The 17,706-nt window shown below is 36.7% G+C and overlaps 1 protein-coding gene across 1 annotated transcript in view; it reads left to right on the top strand.

Moving 5' to 3' along the window:
• Window positions 1–17,706, top strand: part of STXBP5 (syntaxin binding protein 5) — a 172,252-nt gene that overhangs the window by 77,537 nt on the left and 77,009 nt on the right. Inside the window, exon 9 of the mRNA XM_060205144.1 lies at window positions 3,655–3,733. Within this exon, the coding sequence (XP_060061127.1) occupies window positions 3,655–3,733 (79 nt within the window). The remainder of the gene's footprint in view (window positions 1–3,654; window positions 3,734–17,706) is intronic.

Raw genomic sequence — 17,706 nt, 5'->3', positions numbered from 1 at the left:
GAGTAAATAAATCAAAAAAATATTTTAAAAAACCAAAACAACAGCAAAAAAAACAAGAAAAAAACCGTATAAATGGGATCATAGCTTACCAGTCTATTCTCTCCCATCCTACCACAACACTAGCCATCTAAGCCTTTTCATATATATACATATGTGTATATAATATATATATATATTATTAGTGGTTTAATATTGATTTACAAAAGTAGATGTCAACTGGGGTATAATTCTACACCATCCCCACCACCAGAGTTTTGAATCCCCAATCTCCCACTCTACGCCCTTTCTTACTCACTAAATAAGCTATGTCAAAAAGCTTACAGATGCCCATCTAAAACACATATATTCCTGAAATAATATATATTAGTACACATCTATATGTGAACCTAAGAGGGTTTTTGTTTTTTTTTTGGTAGAATCATTGCTTTACATATGATAGAATTTTTTTTGTAAGTCTTCTCTTAATCCAATTTATTTAGGAAAATCCTCTGTTTCATCTGGCCTAGCTCTAGTTCCTTCACTGTAATAGTCAGTTGTTTTGAGTTTTTTTTTTGCAGTTTATTCAGCCATCCAAAACTAATGGGCATTCACCTTAACTTCTTGATGAGTATAAATTATACTGCTATTACCACTCTGTACATTTTTCATAGATATTTGTCTTTTTGATTCTATAGAGTAAATGCTAAGAAGGAAAATGATATTTCGTATAACTAGAGAGTTTTAGGTATGCATTTCTTTTCTTTTTTTTTTTTAATTTCTCTTTTGTTGCCCTTGCTGTTTTTTTTTGTTGTTGTTGTAGTTAGTTATTAATGTTGTTGTTATTGATGTCGAAGTTGTTGGATAGGACAGAGAGAAATGGAGACAAGAGGGGAAGACAGAGAGGGGAAGGCTCAGAAAGACAGACACTTGCAGACCTGCTTCATCGCCTGTGAAGCGACTTCCCTGCAGGTGGAGAGCTGGGGCTCGAACCCGGTTTCTTTACGCTGGTCCTTGCGCTTTGTGCCACGTGCGCTTAACCCTAGGTATGCATTTCTAATATGTTTTTAGATACTTTGGAGACAAGTTATATTTTTCTCACATTTGTAAACATCGTATGAATACTCGTCCAGTATTCATGCCTGCAGTTGCATACCTTGTTTCACTTTGTACCATCTTACTTTTTCCCCCTTTAGCTCCCTGTTTGCTCAGTATCTCAGAGTGGATGTAGGATTTGTTTTCTCAATTGAGGGAACCTTGTCCTTTCCTAGGCCTTGCCTGGTAAAGATTTATAACCTTGCTCATTTATGGAGCTTGTTACTACCACCTCTCCCCAGATTATATCTAGTTTTTTCCAGAATTTCCTTTTACATCCCTGTGGAGTCTTTTTATTTGGCATAACCTGAAACCATAGCCTTAAGGTTTTACCAGCAGAGTACTCTTTATTTCTGTGATTCCCTCGAGGTAGGTTCCTTTGTCTCCTTGAGCTAAATAAAGTCTGTGTCAAATGAAATTGACACATCTTGGGAACAGAGTTTTCCAGTGAACTGTAATGTGGGACAAAATACTGATTGCGTTTGAGGGGAGCTGGCTTTTAACATAACTGCAAAAATCTTTAGCCTTCTGTTGGCCAGTACTACTTATTTTTCATGAGTACCTGGTCATCAACTGGTCTTACCTATAATGGTTTCTGTTGGGTAGATAATGTTCTACTCTTTATGCACATTTGGTTAATTTCCAGCATTCTGAAGTGTTTAACTGAGTCATTTTAATAGTATTTCCATGTTTGTGCTAAGAGTACAGTTTACCTTAGTCCCCAGTTTTCTGGAAATTAATCTCATTTCTTGGTTTACTAGCTGTTTCTACACTGAGTTCACCATATGAATTTCTGATCATTTTGTCAGATCTAAAATAAGTTATTCAGACTTTAGATACATTCAAATTTTAAATTCACTTAGGAAGATTTGCTATTTTAGAATTTTAATTTCTTAAGCAAAAAGGTGATAGGATTGAGACTTTAATTATATAAAATGTAGTTTGTGCAATATTTTTAAAATTCTAATAATTCACTCAAAGTAGGGGAATATTTTCAAGATACTTTGCATACAATGTTGAGTATTAAAATTATTTTTAATGTTTAAATTTTAAAAAGCAAGCAAGAAAACTGCATGTAAGACTGTAAGAAGTATGGTGATTATCCTTGGGAGAGGTGTGAACACAGGACTTTGGTGGTGGGAACTGTGTGGCACTGTAGCCAGTAACCTTACAATCTTGCAAACCACTATTAATCACAAATAAAAAAATATATTATCTAGTTAATTTTTCTTTAGTCAGAATCCAATTACCTCTAACTACTGTTAACTACCATGGTGCCAGGGATAAACCTGGGAACTTTTGCTTACAAGTTCCATAACTTACTGCTTCACTGTTTCCCTAGTACATAAACTTATTTTTAGTTATAAGGAAAATAATGTACAAGCATACATCAAGGCCATAAGCTATATTTTCAAAGAAGAAAAATCCAGTTGTACAGTTGACCAGTGATTTTAAATTATTCATAGTTAGAGATTGAAACATTTTGAATTACAAAATGAGAACCCTTTAGATTTATCACATTGGGGGCGGGGAGGCATTGTCTGGGAGGCATGTGACAAACATATATTCTTATACTACCTTGTAAATAATGTTTGCCATACCAGCAGAAAACACACACTAAAAACCTTTATTTTCATACATTTCTATTTTGTTGTTAGGCAACACAGACAAAGGGTATTAGAATTAAGCTCTCTGGGGAGAGGAGAAAGCTTGGGGAATGAGTTAAGCACTGGGATAATGATGTGTGTGTGTGAGGCCTCTAAAAATAGCACGCTTAGGATGATTAAGCTCTAGAAATGAAAATAAATGTTTCTTGGTGTTTTTAGTTTGTGCAATAAGCATGTAGATAGCAGAAGCCAGCAAACGTTTAAAAACAATCCAATTATTTGATAGTATGAGATTCTGATACTTTGTAGGAGTGGTATACTTTTAAAAGTCTGGGACATTCGAGGGGATTTACTCTAGGAAAGTAAGCGTAAGTAGATTTATTAGGTTAGGATACATGTTTGCAATCCTTGTGTAAAAATTTGCTTGAGATCGATTTTCCTGAAATGAACTTTTTTTAAAAACTTGAATTCTTTTAGCAAACTAATTTCTATTTTGATTATCTGTAATTAAGAATGTTGGGAGGGGACAGAATAGTGACATACCCTTCGAGCTCACATGTTACAGTTGCACAAGGACTTGGGTTCAAAGTCTGGTCCGTATACGTGTTCATACATGTAAGGGCACACTCCATGAGTGGTGAGGCAGTGCTGTAGCTATCTCTCTCTCTCTCCCTCTCCCCCTTCTCTCTCAATTGCTCTGTCTGTATTCAATAATTTAAAAAAGAATATTGGAAGGTTAATTTCTCTTACTATAAGTTTGTGTGTGAATATTGATATCAAATTATTTACTCTGATCACTTCATTTCAAATAGTAAGCTTATTTGGTTATTTCAGATATCTTACACATTCAATATTAATTTCAAAATCACTTTAAAATATTATATAGTGGGTTTTACTTTTTTTAAAAAAATTATAAATGTAAGCATATTGAGTAACTTAAGCATTTTAGAATTTAATACAGGAAAATATGTTTTAGGAAAACAGTTAAAGGATGGGAAGAAGCCAGAACCATGCAAACCTATCCTCAAGGTGGAATTCAAAACGACAAGATCTGGGTAAGATTTTACTTCAAACTGCCAATGTTCACTATATGTAATTACTCAAATAGTGCTGAAGACGATTTGTAAGTATTTTTGAGGGTCTGCTTTAGATTAATTAGTCTACCTCAGCTTGAAATTTTAGGCTTCCTTTATGTAACAGAAACTAAAACTGATAGATTTGGGGTCAAATACTTCATAATCTCTCCAGTCTTTATTGGTTTTACTATATATTTTAGAAATTTTGATTTTTTGTTTTGGTCAGATTCCTTGAATTCTGTTACATCCTTCATAATGTTTATTCAGTAGTTAAAACAAGCAATAAGATATTTAACTACTGGGAGTCAGGCGGTAGCGTAGCGGGTTAAGCGCAGGTGGCACAAAGCACAAGGACCAGCAGGCTTAAGGATCCCAGTTCTAGCCCCCAGTTCCCCACCTGTAAGGGAGTCACTTCAAAGGCGGAGAAGCAGGTCTGCAAGTGTCTATCTTTCTCTCCCCCTCTCTGTCTTCCCCTCCTCTCTCCATTTCTCTCTGTCCTATCCAACAAGAACAACAATAATAAAACAAGGGCAACAAAAGGGAATAAATAAATAAATATTAAAAAATGACTACTTTATAAAAATATATATCTTCTTCAAAAGCTATATGTAGTCATAAGATTATATGTCAGTTACAAAAACAAATACAGTATAATAGAAGTTTGCCCGAAAAAAAGATGGAGTCAGGTGGTGGTGTATTCGATAGAGCATATATTACTGCACATGCAAGGACCTAGATTCAAAACCCCCCCATCCCTACCTGCAGTGGGGAGCCTTTACAAGTGGTGAAGCAGTGCTGCAGGTGTCTTTCTCCCTTCCTCTCCCTCTTTCCTCTTGATTTTTCTCTCTACCCAATAAATGAGTAAATAAATAAAATTTAAAAATGGGATGGTTAGTTGTGTTAGAAGACATTGTGCTATTTATGATTTAGTTGTGGAAAATGTTTTTGTAATTTAAATTTTGTATATATTTTATCATATATGTATATATATGTATTATATATGTATATATATATATATATATATATGTATCAAAAGGGAAATCAAGGGAAAGTCTAATGTTTCTTTGAGCTTTTATATTTTTTAACCTCTTAGGGAGTCCTTTTATTTATGTTTAAGTCCCTATTCCCCATGGGGAAAAAGTGATTGTATTACTATTGTTCAAAAGAGTGAATTTGGATAATATATGTAGTTTATTGGTGTGTGTGTGTGTGTGTGTGTGTGTGTGCGCGCGCGCGCGCTCCTGGTGATGTAGGCAATTGAACATGACACATGGGAGCCTTAGGCTTGAGAGTCTCTTTGCATAACCATAATGCTGTCTCCCCTGACCTATCAAGTTGTGATCCTTGGGCTGCCAGCCTTAGCTGTGAACTTGTTAGAGATGAAAATTCTTTGCAGTCTCGTTTTAGTCAGACTCTCGGGAGGTTATATTCTACAATCAAGTTCAGAACCAGTGATATTTATTTTAATGAATTGTTTGGTTCCTATCCACTAGTCTCCCCCCCCTCTTTAAAGATATTCTCCAAGGCTAATTAAAGTTTTTCCTATTCTCATTTGAGAAAAGAGTAGGTTGGAAAACCTTATAATTACTGTTATTTTTCTTTTCTCTTTCCTCTTCTTCCTTCCTTTTCCTTTCTTTCTTTTTTTTTTTTTTTAACACCACTGTGCTGACTCATCTGGTGGCACTGGAGATCAAACCTGAGAAGTGTTTTATATAACTACTATGCTCTCTGCACAACCTCCTTGATACTTTTTAATTTTCCTCTGGTATTCAATATATAAGATATATGGTGTTAATAAAATAGGTTGAATGAATCCCAAAAAGGAATAGCATCTTTTTTTTTTTTAAAGATTTTATTTATTTATTAATGAGAAAGATAGGGGAGAGAGAGAAAGAACCAGACATCACTCTGGCACATGTGCTGCCAGGGATTGAACTTAGGACCTCATGCTTGAGAGTCTAGTGCCTTAGCCACTGTGCCACCTCCTGGACCACAAGGAATAGCATCTTTTTAAGAGACTGTGATGTCACTCCCTGTAACCTTTCGTACAATTATTTGACCTTCTTATGCTCATTTATGACATAGATGGAATAATAGATCAAGAATGCTGTGATGGCTTGAGTGATACATTTATTCAAATCTAAGTCAATTTTGTGTAACAAACATTCTAATGATGGTTCCCTGATTTTCATTAAGAAACCTCCTTCCTCCAGCTGATTTTTGTTTACATATGTCCTGTGGAAAAGGAATAAGAAAAGAAGCATGGTAGCAAGGAAAAAAAATAAGTACACACAAGTGTGTTTGTAATGCAACATTAACATTTAAACTCACAGTGCTGTGTATCTCCTGAATTTTTATTTTTTCCTTTTTAACAAGTACTGATTGGTAATAAGGATAAAAGTCCAAGAAAGTTCTTTTCTCTCTCTATGCTCTACCTTTTTTTTCCTGGTAATATTTCTGAGTACTAACTTTTTCCCATCATGTTATGGGAATCAAATGAAGAAATAGAAAAGTCAGACTTTTTGTATGCTGTGTTACTCTTTTTTTTTTTTTAATTATTTACTTATTGAATAGAGACAAAAATTGAAATGGAAGGTGGAGGGGGAAACAGAGGAACAGAGAAAAAGAAGCTACAGTACTGCTTCACCATGAGTAAAGCTTTCCCCCTGCAGGTAGGTGTTAAATATTTTGAACTAACCAGTACACTCACCCTGTTGTAACATTCTACTCCAGGTTTCCAGTTCCTTTCTTTATATGTGATGAAAAGTCCGTGAAATGGGCTATTTTTAAAATCTTTTTCTTTTTAATCATCACGTAGCCACTTTAGATAATTTCCCAGTATTCTTTTTCCAAGTTTCTAATTATTTTTTTGTATTTTATCAGTAGTGGCTTAACTTTGTTACACAAAATTATAAGGTTTCAAGTGTGTTTTCCTATGCATACATTGTGCTTATAAGGCATTATACCCGGGGCAGGGTGGTGGTACACCTGGTTGAGCACACTGTTAGAATGCACAAGGACCAAGGTTTGAGTTCCCTGTCCCCAACTATAGAGGTAAACTTTGTGAGTGGTGAAGCAGTGCTGCAGGTGTCTCTCTGTCTCTCTCTCTCTGTCTCCCGCCTTCTTGATTTCTGACTCTATCCAACAACAACAAAAAATATAATTTTAAAATTTTGAAAAAAAAAGAAAGTAATCATATTACAAAATTTTAACGTTTTGAAAAAAAATGATCATACTGAAGTTCTGTGATCCTCATCCTAGCCCCCCACATCTACCTTAGTTCTCATAAAGTGTAAGAGACACTTTGGCTACCTGTTCATAGTTCTTCTACTTTAGTCATTGTATTCTGCGTAGGAACAAAACCATCAGGTAGTTGTCCGTCACCTCTGTACTCTTCTCACTTAGCACCATCACCTCCTGTTCCATCCATTTTGTTCTGAAAGATGTAGTCTCTTCCTATTTTTTTTAAGATTTTATCTATTTGTTAATGAGGAAGATAGGAAGAGAGATAGCAAGAATCAGACATCACTCTGGTACATGTCTGCTGGGGATTGAACTCAGGACCTCACGCTTGAGAGTCTGATGCTTTATTCACTGCACCATCTCTTGGATCACTCTCCTCCTTTTTTATTGCTGTGTAGTGTTCCATTGTAAAGAGAACCTACAACTTATTTTTTTAAATTTATTATCTTTATTTATTTATTAGATAGAAACCGCCAGAAATTGAGAGGAGGGGGGAATTGAGAAGGAGAGAGACAGACACCTGCAGCCCTGCTTCACCACTCATGAAGCTTTCCCACTGCAGGTGGAAACTGGGGGACTTGGAACCCGAGCCTGGGTCCTTGCGCATTGTAACATGTGTGCTCTACCAGATAGGTGTGCCACCACTCACACACCCCACCCCAACAACTTCTTTATCCAGTCATTTTCTAAGGAAGACGTTCATATGGCCGTAGGCATAGGAACAGATACTCCACATTATCGGTCATTAGAGAATGTTAATTAAGACCACGGTGAAATGGTACCGCACTCACTTTGAGAATGGCCTACATCAGCAAAATAGAACCTGACAAGTGTCAGGGAGGGCGTGGAGCAAAGGGAACTGTGCTCTGCCATTGGTGGAAATGTAGTGCTGCCCTTCTGGCAGAGAATTTGGAGAATACTTAAACCAGCATGCAAATACGCTGTGGTCCAATAGTACCACTCCTTCCATTCAAAGGACTTGAAAGCACTAATCTGAAAGGATGTATCCACCCTTCTGTTTATAGCTGCAGTATTTAAAATAAAGTATAGAAACAACAACCTAAGTGCCCAACACCAGAATCCTCATGTGTAGTCAGCACTCAGTCCGTCGAGAGCAGAATCTCTCTCTGCTAATAAACTCAGCAATCTTATCTTTTCTTCCTGTTCTTAGGAAGTATCTTGGACAGTTGCCAGGGGAGCATGTTTCTGTGGTTCCTTCTGGTAAATCAATTGCCTAATTTTATTAGGAAGCCTTTCCTCTTTTTCAGGATCTTCTCCACACTCCAAGCAGAATCTCTTCTCGTCCTTCACGTCTCAGCATAATAAATGTCACTGTTTTGAAACTTACCTTGTCCTCAATTACTAGATGGGTAATATACTCTGGGAACATTTTTTACTTTTCTTTCCTCAAACTTAACACTTGTCATTAATAATGAAAGTATTTAGTGCATGTGTTCCCATTAAATACTCGGCTCAGTAAAAGCACTAGGCAAACTTGGCCTCCTTTCTGATTGTTCTGGCTTACGGAATGTGAGGAAAAGGAAGATGGGCTGGTGTACAGAAGAACAAGGCTGTTAGGAATAAACTATTAACTGTGCATGATAGATGCATTGTTTAAGTCTGCTACAGGGCTAACTGACTAAAAATGTAATCAGACATAGATGATGAACTGTTGTTAGTGGTGTGAGAAAATAGTTTGGTGGTTTTGGCCATTTATTTTTAATTTTAGCATAGGAAAGAGCAGAGTATACTGTACATTGTATGGGCAAGTTCAAGAAACTTTTGCTCAATTGTATATATTTCCATATGTTTTTCTTGCATCATGAAGCAAAATATACTCCTTCCTCTAAGTCATGCTCATAATATTTGCAATCTCCCGATTTGGTGGAAGTAGCTGAGACTTTGGACTGTCAGACTTGCATTCAAATGCCAGATCTGACCCTTACAGACTAAATTAGATTTGGCAAGTTTCTTGTCCTCCTTTAACTCTGTCACCTTTAGAAAAATGGGATAGTAACCCCATCTCATATAGTCTTATTTTTCTTTTTTCAAAGATACAGAGACAGATTGAGAAGAGATACATAGTGGGAGAGAGGAAAAAGAGACACCGACAGCACTGCTTCACAGTTATGAAGCTCTCCCTCCCCCACACCATTCCAAGTGGGGACTGGGCCTTGAACCTGGCTTCTTATGCCTGCTAATATGTGCATTCTATGAGGTGCACCACTGCTCAGCCCCAATCATTTCATAAAGTCATTATGAATAATTGAAAGAATGTGTTTACTACAAGGTAGGCAATTGAACAAATTTCTGTTCCTCCCCCCCCCCCTGACTACTTTCTACCCTTTTATTTATTTATCTATATATTTTCCTACATAAGAAGTTGTAGCCAGGGCCAAATTTTCAATGAAATGCAATTTAGGGTGGGTTGAGGTTTTAGAACAGTTCTCTACTGAACTCCTTAGGACTCAGCAGAACAGAACAGCTCTAGGAGAACTAGTTTCTCCGAAACAGACGAATCACTGGTTTTAGGGGAGGAATTTTTGCTAGACTACACAAACATTGTCACCGTTCAGTGTGGCAGTTTAATCACACACTGAGAGAATTAAGATATATGTACTCATTCACAGTGATATACGTGGTATGGCAAATCTTTTTCTCTGTGAGGTCAGTAAATAAATATCTTAAATGTTGCAGACCTTGTAGGGCTTGGCCACTACTATTTAACTGCCGTTCTATCCCCAGCAGAGGCATTAGATAATTCATAAGTGGACGGGTGCAACTGTAGTGAAATGAAAGATTTTACCAATATTGAAAATTGAATTTCATGTGATGTCCACATGTTTGAAATGTTTTGTCTGTTTTCAGCTATTTAAAAAAAAATCAAAACGCATTATTAATTTGCAGACCATAGGCCATAGTTTGCTGACTATAGACCATACATAGATGCGGGATATAGAAGTTAACATTTAAGCAAAAGTTATGGAGATTTGTATTTAATTCCCCCTCCTCATCATAGTGCCAGAATTTGTTTTCAGGCAGTTCAGATGGTATGATGACTCCTTACATTTTAATTTTGTGTGTGAACTAAAAGCTGTAGGTGGATATCTATTTAAGAATGTGGGAAAAAAAGAGTGTAATAAAAACTCAGGACATATTTGGGATATTCTGAGTCTGAAAATAGCTAAATGTCTACTTTAGTAGCATAATCTTGCTACCACTGACTTTTCCCCCATGGCTCCCAAAGCCTTTTTTCCAACCAGAGAATTCTAGCTATTTAAAGTTCCCGAGTAAATTCTGTTGTGCACAGATAAGTTGTTTCCCCAGGTGCAGACTCACTTTCCTTGAGTTTTTCTCCTTCTCAACTCCAGGTGGTTGTTGAAAACACTCTTTGTTTTTTTTGTTTTTAAATTTCTTTATTGAGGAATTAATGTTTTACGTTTGACAGTAAATACAATAGTTTGTACATGCATAACATTTCCCAGTTTTCCATATAACAACACAACCCCCACTAGGTCCTCTGTCATCCTTCATGGGCCTATATTCTCCCCCACCCCCAACCCACCCCAGAGTCTTTTACTTTGGTGCAATACGCCAATTCCAGTTCAGGTTCTACTTGTGCAAAACACTGCTATACTTGCTGTGTGCCACAGTGTCCTATGCAGTTTCCACATATTTCTTTATGAATGATAAGCAACAGGCCTGTAAGCCAACCACCCTCTTCCAGATGAGGAAACTGGAGCAGAGAGGTTGAATAAGTTGCCCAAGGTCAGACAACTCATAAGCAGCAGAACCTAAAATTAATTAAGTCTTTAGCTGTAATGAAACTTTCTTTTTAATAAAATCCACTTTCAGTTCACATTAACCAACAATCCCTAAGGTCATTACTCATGCCTGCAGTTCTCCAGCAACAACTGCTTTGCTAAATTACCAAGCAGCGCTCGTGAAGAAACTCACCATTGGTTCATTCATAGTTATCTTGACCATTGAGAACCGTGTTCTGAAATCAGGTTTGGTCAGTAGACTTTACATTAATGAACATGTTTACATTGTCTCCATTTTACATGCAAGGGGTGTCTGCTCTCTTCTGTTCTTACTTTGAGTGAGTTAGTTGATACTAACTTAATTAAATGTTTTTTTTTAATATACATACCCTATCCTTCATCTCCAATTTTTTTTAAATTTCTTTATTGAGGGAATAATGTTGTACAGTTGACAGTAAATACAATAGTTTGTACATGCATAACATGTCTCAGTTTTCCACATAACAATACAACCCCCACTAGGTCCTCTGTCATCCTTTTTGGACCTGTATTCTGCCCCCACCCACCCACCCCAGAGTCTTTTACTTTGGTGCAATGTAGCAACTCCCATTCAGGTTCTACTTGTGTTTTCTTTTCTGATCTTGTTTTTCAATTTCTGCCTGGGAGTGAGATTATCCCATATTCATCCTTCTGTTTCTTATTTCACTTAACACGATTTCTTCAAGCTCCATCCAAGATGGGCTGAAAACGGTGAAGTCACTGTTTTTAATAGCTGAGTAGTATTCCATTGTGTATATTTACCACAGCTGGTTCAACCACTCATCTGTTGTTGGACACCTGGGTTGCTTCCAGGTTTTGGCTATTACAAATTGTGCTGCTAAGAACATATGTGTACACAAATCTTTTTGGATGGGTGTGTTGGGTTCCTTAGGATATATCCCCAAGAGAGGAATTGCAGGATCAGAGGGTAGGTCTGTTTCTAGCCTTCTGAGAGTTCTCCAGACTGCTGTCCACAGGGATCTTCATCCCAAATTTATGGTAGGTCATAGAAATTTAAATTGGATACCCACCTTCAGAAGCACAAGTATTTCCTTTTTATATTGTTTTACCAATTTCTATAATCTTACTTAAGACAATAATATCTTACACCTTGAATTTCAGACCCTAATGGATGACTGGTCTTCTAAGTACCAATAATAATAATAATAATAATAATAATAATAACAAAAAACATGGAAGTCGAGTGGTAGCACAGCGGGTTAAGCGCAGGTGGCACGAAACACAAGGACTGGTGTAAGGATGCCGGTTCAAGCCCCCGGCTCCCCACCTGCAGGTGAGTTGCTTCACAGGTGGTGAAGCATGTCTGCAGGTGTCTATCTTTCTTTCCCCCTCTCTGTCTTCCCCTCCTCTCTCCATTTCTCTCTGTCCTATCCAACAACAATAATAGCAACAACAACAATAATAACTACAACAATAAAACAAGGGCAATAAAAGGGAATAAATATTTTTTAAAAAAATCTTAAAAAAATATAAGTAGACATAATGACTATTATTTGGTGAGGACTTACGAGAAATTCTCCTAATTTGAATGCATTGTTTGTCATAATTCTAATAAGAGCACTAGTAAATGGGTACTTTCATAACCTCTATTTTAGGATGTAGATATTTGGTAAGAGAGCTTAAAATCAACTCATCAGAAATAACAGATCTTAAAATAGAATCACAGTGAATACTTTTTGATCCGTGTAATGAAGTGTCGCATAGATAGTTATGTTAGGATGTCAAAAGACAGTCACTTTGTCAGAACTAGTTGCTCTTTCCAGTTTACCTCCTGATCAGTTAGTTCATCATCTTACATCGCATCAGACTGACTAGGGTTATTCACACTGAGTGAATTGAGAGACCTGAATAGCTCTCACAGACTTGGTGGCTGTATGGAAGTAACCTGGCTACTCTGAGGGCCAGAGAACTTCATTAACCAATTCAAGTTGCAAATGTAATTCTAGGGCTGGGGAGACAGCATGATATTTATGCAAAAAGACTCATGCCTGACACTTTTGAGGTTCCTTCCTGGTTCAATCTCCAGCACCACCATAAGGTAGAGCTGCATGGTTCTCTCTCTCTCTCTCTATCTCTTCCTACCTACCTGCTTACCTACCTGTCTCTGTCGTGTGTGTGTGTGTCTTTCTCTCTGTATCACTCATTAAAAATAGATAAATCATTAAAAAATTCTAACTTGGTGAAGGTCAGACTTAGATTTTATAATATCCCCATGGTGGTGGTCCTGGTACTTTACCTTACGCCTGTTAAAGAAAATCCACAGGCAAATTCTTATCAAACGGTTTCTAATGGAAAAAAATCTCTTCTTCAGGTTCCTGAACTCTTAAATTTCAAATTCCATATCTGATAACCTTCTGTGATTTCATAGTACTTTTTTTATCTTGCTGGTTAGAAAGTTTTAATCTTATATTGGCTAATTCTCATTTTATCACCGTTTTACAAGACAATCATCTATAGTGTTTTAATGCAGCACTGGGCCATGCACATGTGTGATTCCATTGCTTGTAGACTGACTTTTTCATGAGAGAGAAGTATGTGTCTGGGCAAGAGGGGACAAGGAAGGTGACACCCTAGCACTACCCCACCATCAGTGCTGGTGCTGAACATGATGATCCCATATGGTGCTGGGCCTCAAACCCGAGTCATCGTGTGTGCTGAAATAGATGCTGTCCAGGGTAAACTATTACCTAACCCGTCTAGTCATTCCTTTTGTTGTTGTTGCTGTTGTTGTTCTTTATAGGGGAGCTTAATGGTCTACAGTCAACAGTAAAACACAATAGTCTGTACATCTGTAACATCTCTGTTTTCCACATAACAGTTCAACCCCCTCTAGGCCCTCCTCTGCCATCATGTTCCAGGACCTGAAGTCCAAGTTCTGTTTTGTGTTTTCTTATTTTTCAACCTACATTCTTTTTATTATTAGTGATTTAATAATGGTCGACAAGATTGTGGGCTAAGAGGGGTACCATTCATACAATTCCCACCACCAGAATATTGTATCCCATCCCCTCCATTAGAAGCTTTCCTATTCTTTATCCCCCTGGGAGTAAAGACCAGACAGTCAGTCTTATGACCTTGCTAGATATATCTGTCTTGTCTTTATTCTTTCTTTTTTTATATAAGTAAAGTTTTTGTTACCTTTATTTATTTATTGTATAGAGACAGCCAGAAATTGAGAGGGAAGGGGGTGACAGGGAGGTAGAGAGATAAGAAAGAGACACTTGCAGCCCTGCTTCACCACTCATGAAACCTCCCACTTGCAGGTGGGGACTGGGGACTCAAACCTGGGTCCTTGTGCACTATAAAATGTGCACTCAACCAGGTGTGCCACTACCTGGCCCCATCTTTATTCTTTCAAAACTACAACAGTTCCTTCCAGTCTCATTCTCTTATTTCTTTTATTTATTTATTTATTTATTTATTTATTTATTTATTTATTTATTTTACCAGAGTACTACGCAGCGTTGGCTTATGGTGGTGCTGGGGATTGAACCTGGGATCTTTGGTGCATTAGGCATGAAAGTCTTTGCATAACCATTATGCGGTCTTCTCCAGCCCTTAATCTGTGATCTTTAAACATACTTAGAATAAGTTACTAATTGACTTTTGTCATTTTTAAGATACATCTTAAAATTTGACTTTCAGTGCTTAGCATTTATTGGTATAATCCCACATAGAAAACTATGTTGATATTGATACTAAATTGGTAACACTGTTTCTGACGTAGGAGGCATCATTTAGTAGCTATCAAGAGTATACCCTACAGTTGGGGAGACAGCATAATGATTATGTAAAAGGTTTTCTTCCCTGAGGCTCCAAGGTCCCCAGTTCAATCCTCAGAACTCCTATAAGCCAGAGCCAGAGCCTAGCAGCAGTCTGATTAAATAGATAAATAAATATAAATATACCCAATAATGGTTTTGTCCCATTGTTTCTATCAATTAAAAGGGCTAAGAGTTTTTAAAGCATTTGCCTATATTAGTTTATAATTCACACTGTTAATTAAAACTATTATCACATATTCAATTAAGTCTGCTGATATATAACTCCATTTTAATATCACTGGCAAGTTTTACTTATTAACTTTACTTGAAAGTAAGCAGATACTAAACCCCTGTATTTTTAATTGTTGGTAATTAATGAAATGTAGGTAATGTCCTTTGAGTATGAGAAAAAGTAATATATACAGAACGGTTTCTGACCACAAAGAACAAGGCTGCCAGCAGTGGAATTTTATCTTGGGGAACACAGAACTAAAGATAAAAATAAAGAAAGAAGAACTAGACTCTGAAAGGGAAGTGTGGGCCATTTAGTATATAATGTGCTTGAAGGAGTCTATAGGGAAAGTGAACACTTCATTGTTACAGAAAGATTGATTAGAGTAACAGAAGAAAATTTGATGTCATAGTCTAGAAAGGATTAATCTGTAAGAAAACACTATTAGCATCTTTTCAGACAGAGCCAGTGTATAGAGGTATTATGAGAAAGAAAATTAGTTGAATTTGCTATAGAGAATACTGAATTAGAACATGCACTCAGCTGAATTCAGCACCAGATATAAATAGCAATTATCTGTCACTAAGAAGAGTAAGATACAGATTGTTGTTTTTTTTACTTTTAAGTTGAGGAAGAGCTCCATCTGAATAATGGCAGGGAAAAAAGTTTTGCATGATGAGAGACATTGGAAATAGAAAGGGAACAATTGGGGAACAGGGTTATAGAATGAATTTCATGGTTGACTCAGAGTACACGTAGAGGAAATGCTGTGATTACACGATGCAGATCTATTCTTCTGAAACAAGTTTTGGCCGTAGAGTCAAAGTCAGAAGATTAATAAGAGGTTTTTGGTTCATGAATTAGAACATTGAAGCAGAAGTAGATAACGGCATTAAAAAGTGTCTTGAGTAAGTGATGGAGTGAAGCAGATAGAATTGAATGATGGAAACAAGACTTGTTGGCCTCTCCTGCAGTGACCAGCACTTATTAAGCACTTAACAAATGTTTGTTGACTGTATGAATCATAATGGTAGTCCAACTTAATTTGTATAGTTGCTGTTGAGTGGCCTAGGAAGCAGAAAATTCTTTTAGCATGAAATATATTTCAGCAGTAGCTTAATACAGAGTGTAATGGCAGATATGGAAATGACATAAAAATCAGCAAGCTGTTTTCATGGTATTATATAGGGAGAAAGCATTCTTTTAAATCTATATATAGTTAACCACAGTAACCAAACTCATTTGACCACTATTATCTTATTCTCTGAAGTGATTTTTAGCAGCATCAGGATTTGTTTTAATTGCAGCATCAATGAAATTCTCACAAGAGAAGCACATTACCAAGAACTCCACCTCCTAAAACACTTCCTTTTTCATTTGTTCCCTTTCCCTGAGTTTTTCAAGCATATTCATTGCCTATTTCCACTTAATTATATATTCTTAGAGAATATTCAGTTTTTCCTTCTACTGAGCATGTTTAAAGTATTACTAAGGTTTGTGTTTTAGAATGCCAGGATTTCACACCTAAGGGTTCCACTTTCTTGTGACTGATTCTATTTGCTTATTTAATTTCAGAGGAGAGAGGTAGAAAGAGGAACATCATAGTACCTGCATTGTATAGTGCTCCCTTTCTTTTCCCCCCTCTATTAAAATATGTATGTCTCTGTGTGTTTGTGTGTGTGTGTGTGTGTGTGTATACACACACACACACACACAGACAGTAGTGAACATATTCATTCTGAGAGTTGTGCTATAGATAACAGTAAAAATATATGGAATGATCTCTTTATAGTAAGCTTCTAGTTATGAAAATTTGAAAAGATTTTTATGGTCTTGACATACTGCCACATTTTTTTTTCACAGTGATTTGTGCATACTTGAAAAACTGAGTATAATATGCACTATTTTTTTTACCAGTCCTATCAATGTGGGATGATGTTTATTTTACTAATTCACTACCTTAAAATTGGCATCCATGTATTAAAATTACCTTAAATTCTGTAATCACAATAGAAACTCCTGAAGGACTGCTGTTACTGGAAAGGCAACCTGCTGTGATAATAAAGGGTTGAAGCTAAATTTGTTTGTATCTGCACTCAAAGCAGCAGTGAGTCATAGAAACTTGCCAATTTAAGGTTTTGGGTTTTTGTTGTTGTTGTTGTTATTGTTTTGGGGTTTTTTTCTGTTTGTTTTTGCAAGTTGTGGTTCCACTAAGTATTTATGTTTATCACAGACTAGAAATTGTTTATGTATGTGCATAACTGCACCTCTATATCTAGAAATCATCTGACGAGTCTAGCAAAATCAGAATGTAAGTGGTTGCTATTCATCTTACTTGGTAGCAATTCATATCCAAATTTTTAAAATAGAATTTTTTTTTCCTGCCTCCAGGGTTATGGCTGGAGCTTGGTGCCTACACCATGAATCCATTGCTCCTGGAGGCCATTTTTCCCCATTTTTGTTGCCCTGGTTGTTGTCATTATTATTGCCATTTATGTTGTTGTTGTTGTTGTTGGATAGGACAGAGGGAAATCGAGAGAAGAAGGGAAGACAGAGTGGGGGAGAGAAAGATAGACACCTGCAGACCTGCTTCACCATGCGTGAAGCAACCCCTGCAGGTGGGGAGCAAGGGGCTTGAACTGGATCCTCGCACTGGTCCTTGCGCTTCGTGCCACGTGGGCTTAACCCACTGAGCTATCGCCCAGCCCCCCTGCTATAGTTTTTGATTATGTATTTATAAAACGGCACCATTTCATTTCAGAATATTTTTAAAGTGGCTAGTTATTTGTTGAAGCTTTTTAGATATCACTCCCTATACAGCCTCCAATTCATTTGTCTTGCGTTTCCTATTTAATTTCATTCTTAAATTTGCCATATTTTCTTCATTTT

This window comes from Erinaceus europaeus, chromosome 13 (assembly GCF_950295315.1).
Source record: "Erinaceus europaeus chromosome 13, mEriEur2.1, whole genome shotgun sequence".
Lineage (NCBI taxonomy): Eukaryota > Metazoa > Chordata > Mammalia > Eulipotyphla > Erinaceidae > Erinaceus > Erinaceus europaeus.
The sequence above is the reverse complement of the archived record's forward strand: the minus strand, read 5'-3'. Positions and strand labels throughout refer to the sequence as shown.